We start from the raw sequence: 3,659 nt of genomic DNA, 5'->3' as shown, positions 1-3,659 counted from the left end.
AGCGGGGACATGGGGATCGTAGTGGGTTGACGGGTGAGGGAGAGATGAGGCATGCACGCTGCATGCTGCCTGTGCATGCGGGCAGCAGCCAAGGACGGCAGGCAGGCAGGAAGCGCTCCGCGCTCCGCTCCAGGCTGAAGCCTGCGCCCTGTCCTCACCTTGTCGACCGCGTCTTTGACCGCCTCCAGCGGGCCGCCACCGCTGGCAGCTGCCGGCTGCTGCGCTGTCGCCTGCTGGGCGGGCGCAGAGGGAGGCGCGCCTGTCGCCGCCTGCCGCTGGCGCAGCCGCTCGAGATCCGCCTGCAGCTGCTGATCCAGCTCTGCAGGCGGACAGCGGGATGTGGGGGTTCAGTGTGAGGCAGCAAGCACGGGCACGCTTTGCACCACAGGGGGGTATACATTGCAAGCACCTTCTTCTGCCGACGCGGCGACGCGGAGGCCCGCCCGCCGCCGCTGCCGCCCGTGCTGCTGCAGGCCTGCTGTGTGCAGCCTGGGCGCGAGCCGATGGCTGCTGCGCGGTGCTGTGGGGCGCTGAGAGGCGCTGGAGGCGCAGGCGACCGTGGTAGACGACAACATAGTGTGGGGAGAGTCTCCTGGGTGCTTGATGTGGAGTTCAGTGCACGTGCCACGCTCTAGGCGGATCGAATTGGGCTTTGCCTTCCACGTGCGGATTGAGAAATGTGTACAGCATGTTGTACCGCGCTTGCCGGCTCCCTGGACGCATTTTGGCCTGCCATCGGCGCCTGCGATACATGCAAAGCCTGGCAGAGCGCCCGGGGTGTCGGGGCGATTCGGACCCTGCTCCCAAAATTGCACATCGGTCCCCGTGCCTGTCTCACTTTTCAAGGGACCCGGCAGGGCTGTGGGAGCTGCAGTACCCGCGTGGCAGCTGGGAAGCACTATCTGGCAGGCCTCACGTGTTGCTCTGAGCCGGTGACCCACGGTGAGGAGAGGTTGCGGGGCGCTCACAAGCCTGGAGATGCCACCTCCAGCCCTGTATTTGGAAATGTGCCGGATGCACGCGGCGGCGGCGGCCTCTGCCCTCCCCGGAGCTGCTCCCTTTCCGTCGCCGCCGCCGTCGATGGCCTTGCACGCCATCCCGTGTCTGACCCGCCACCCTGGTCTGCGCTGTGCTGCGTTGCGCTGCCTGGTGCAGGAGCCAGAATCTAACACACACGAGGCATCCAAGAAGCAGCAGGCGGGCGGCAGCATGTCACTACAGCCTGTCGAGGAGCCGCCCAAGCGGCGCTCCACGCTGCTGACAGGTGCAGCGGCGTTGCCCACAGCCTCGTGTGTAGGGACTGCGGGGCTGCGGCAGGGCAGCAGGCGGATCTGGGTGCCCAGGGTGCTTGCAGACGCAGGGCAGCAGGCTGGAGACAGCCAGAAAGCAGCACGCACCCGGCACAGCAAGCGTCACCCCTGACTGGTGCGTCGTCGGTTGCGGCGCCCGCCTGCCTGCCCCGCTGCAGTGTGCCCCTTCATCCTGGGAAATGAGTTCTGCGAGCGCCTGGCCTTCTACGGGTGAGCTGCCGTGCCGGGTGCAGACCAGCGGGCAGCGGCCCTCGTGCCGCGCGGCAGCCGCCGCCGTGCCGCCACCTAGGGGCCCGCTGCGCGCCGCTGCTCTCGCGCCCTGCACCCTACCTATCCTGCCACCCATGCTGCTGTCCCTCCCGCTCGCAGACTGTCCACCAATCTCATCATCTACCTGACACGGGTCATGGGGGAGGACAACGGCTTTGCCGCCATCCAGGTGAGGTGTGCGGGGAGTGGGGTGCAGGGTGTGCGCACTGGCGCGCCGCTGCGGGGGAGCCTTCGCCCGCACCTCGCACCCACTGCCCTCCCCCCGCGTGCGCCACCTCCCAACCCCTGCCCGCTTGCGGCGCCTCCCAACCCCTGCCTGCCTTGCCCCTCCCCCCCTTCCCTGGCCCCTCCCGGCCCCCTCTGCAGCTCAACCTGTTTGAGGGGACGTGCTACCTGACGCCGCTGCTGGGCGCGTGGCTGGCGGACTCGATGTGGGGCCGCTACAAGACCATCATCGTCTTCTCGGTCATCTACTTCCTGGTGCGCTTATGTACATGTAAAGAATGTGATCAGCAATGCATACTAATCGGTAATGCATGACAACCAGCAATGCATAGTAATCATCGGTTATGCATGAGTTCTCATGCTGTGCTCTGGTTGTATAGAAGGGGGTGCGAAAGGAAAGCGCGCCTGCTGAGCCGCGCCGCGCCTGCTCGGCCGCCGGCCCCGCCGCCGCCAGGCACGCCCGCCAGCCAGCCACCCACCCCGCGCGCGCCCACTCCCCTCCCCCGCAGGGCATGGTGCTGCTGGCCGTGTCGGCGGCGCTGCCCGGCCTGACCCCCACACCAGACAAGTACGCCTCACCGCTGCAGAACGCCGTGCTGTACGGCTCTCTGTACATCATAGCCCTGGGTGAGGCGGTGGGGCGCAGCATGGATGGCGCGGCGGAGGCGGCGGCGGGCGCGCGGCTGCGCCGCGCAGCCATCGCCGGCCCGCCTTCCGGCCCGCCTTTGCGCCCCGCCACGTGCCCCGAGCCGCCGCGCCACCCCTCTGACGCCCTGCTGCTGCTTGTGGCAGAGGCCCTGCCGCTGCTCGGGGCACGCCCCGCTGCCCCCGCTGCCTGCCCGTCGCATCCCGGATGCCTGCCCCGCGGCCTGCCTCCCTACGCCGCCCGCCTCCCCCACGCCGCCCCTTCCCCCAGGTACCGGCGGCATCAAGCCGAACGTGTCTGCCTTTGGCGCGGACCAATTTGATGAGGCGGACCCTCAGGACCGGCGCGAGAAGACCTCCTTCTTCAACTGGTGGGCTGGGAACTGAATAAGAGAACAAATCTAGTTTAATTCAATACGGTTTTGACTGGAACCGAAACCTTGTCGGGGCCGCCTGGCGCGCCGCGCCTGCTCGCCGCGCTCTGCCCCTGCTGCCTGGCTTGCTGCTCTCCCTCGGGGCCACCCCCTTTCGACTGGCTGGGAAGGCGGGCTGCGTCAGCTGGCGTGGCGGCGCCGCCTCTGCCCCTCTGCCCTATCGTGTTGTGTTGTGTACCTCCTTCCTTCCAGCCCTGCCTGGCTACCTCCTTGCGCTCCCACGTTCTTGCCTCTCCACACCCTCCAACAGCACTTGCTGCCTGGCCTCCCTGCTGCCTGTGTGCCTGGCCCACCCTTCCCGCGTGCCCGCCCCCCCGCCCCCTGCCCGCAGGTTTTACTTCTTCGTCAACATCGGCTCGCTGCTGGCGGTGACGGTCATCGTGTGGGTGCAGGTGAGGCAGGCGGCGCTGTGATTAGCAGTAGGGTGCAGGGGCGCGGGGGCAGGAGCCAGAGCCTCCCGGGAGAGGCGGGAGGGCCGGGGCGTGGGCATGGCGGGATACAGTGACACAGGGGACGCGTCGCGGGGATACGGCGCGCAGGCCGGCGCGGGCCGGCCGCGCCCGCCCCGCCTGCCAGCCGGTCTCCACGCCGCGCGTGCCAGCCGTGTCCACGCCACGCGTGCCGCGCCCGCTGCTCCCGTACTGCGCAGGAGAACATCAGCTGGGCGGTCGGCTTTGCCGTTCCCGCCGCCGTCATGGCCTGCGCCATCCTCACCTTTGTGGCCGGCAGCCCGCTGTACACGCACGTGGCGCCGACAGAGAGGTGCGCCCACAGA

At 68.8% G+C, this 3,659-nt stretch overlaps 2 protein-coding genes across 2 annotated transcripts in view; one reads left to right on the top strand and one right to left on the bottom strand.

Annotated features, from left to right (window-relative positions):
- The window catches only part of CHLNCDRAFT_144529 (expressed protein), a gene marked incomplete at both ends in the record, with an annotated part of 1,892 nt that extends 795 nt beyond the window's left edge, over positions 1-1,097 (bottom strand). Inside the window, 2 exons of the mRNA XM_005848710.1 lie at positions 159-319; positions 986-1,097. Of these exons, the coding sequence (XP_005848772.1) occupies positions 159-319; positions 986-1,097 (273 nt within the window). The remainder of the gene's footprint in view (positions 1-158; positions 320-985) is intronic.
- A 112-nt stretch (positions 1,098-1,209) lies between these two features.
- The window catches only part of CHLNCDRAFT_144528 (hypothetical protein), a gene marked incomplete at both ends in the record, with an annotated part of 6,231 nt that continues 3,781 nt past the window's right edge, over positions 1,210-3,659 (top strand). Inside the window, 8 exons of the mRNA XM_005848919.1 lie at positions 1,210-1,264; positions 1,469-1,520; positions 1,680-1,749; positions 1,947-2,060; positions 2,315-2,432; positions 2,722-2,821; positions 3,216-3,276; positions 3,534-3,629. Coding sequence (XP_005848981.1) covers positions 1,210-1,264; positions 1,469-1,520; positions 1,680-1,749; positions 1,947-2,060; positions 2,315-2,432; positions 2,722-2,821; positions 3,216-3,276; positions 3,534-3,629 — 666 coding nt within the window. The remainder of the gene's footprint in view (positions 1,265-1,468; positions 1,521-1,679; positions 1,750-1,946; positions 2,061-2,314; positions 2,433-2,721; positions 2,822-3,215; positions 3,277-3,533; positions 3,630-3,659) is intronic.

Source organism: Chlorella variabilis, assembly GCF_000147415.1.
Source record: "Chlorella variabilis unplaced genomic scaffold CHLNCscaffold_7, whole genome shotgun sequence".
Lineage (NCBI taxonomy): Eukaryota > Viridiplantae > Chlorophyta > Trebouxiophyceae > Chlorellales > Chlorellaceae > Chlorella > Chlorella variabilis.
The sequence above is the reverse complement of the archived record's forward strand: the minus strand, read 5'-3'. Positions and strand labels throughout refer to the sequence as shown.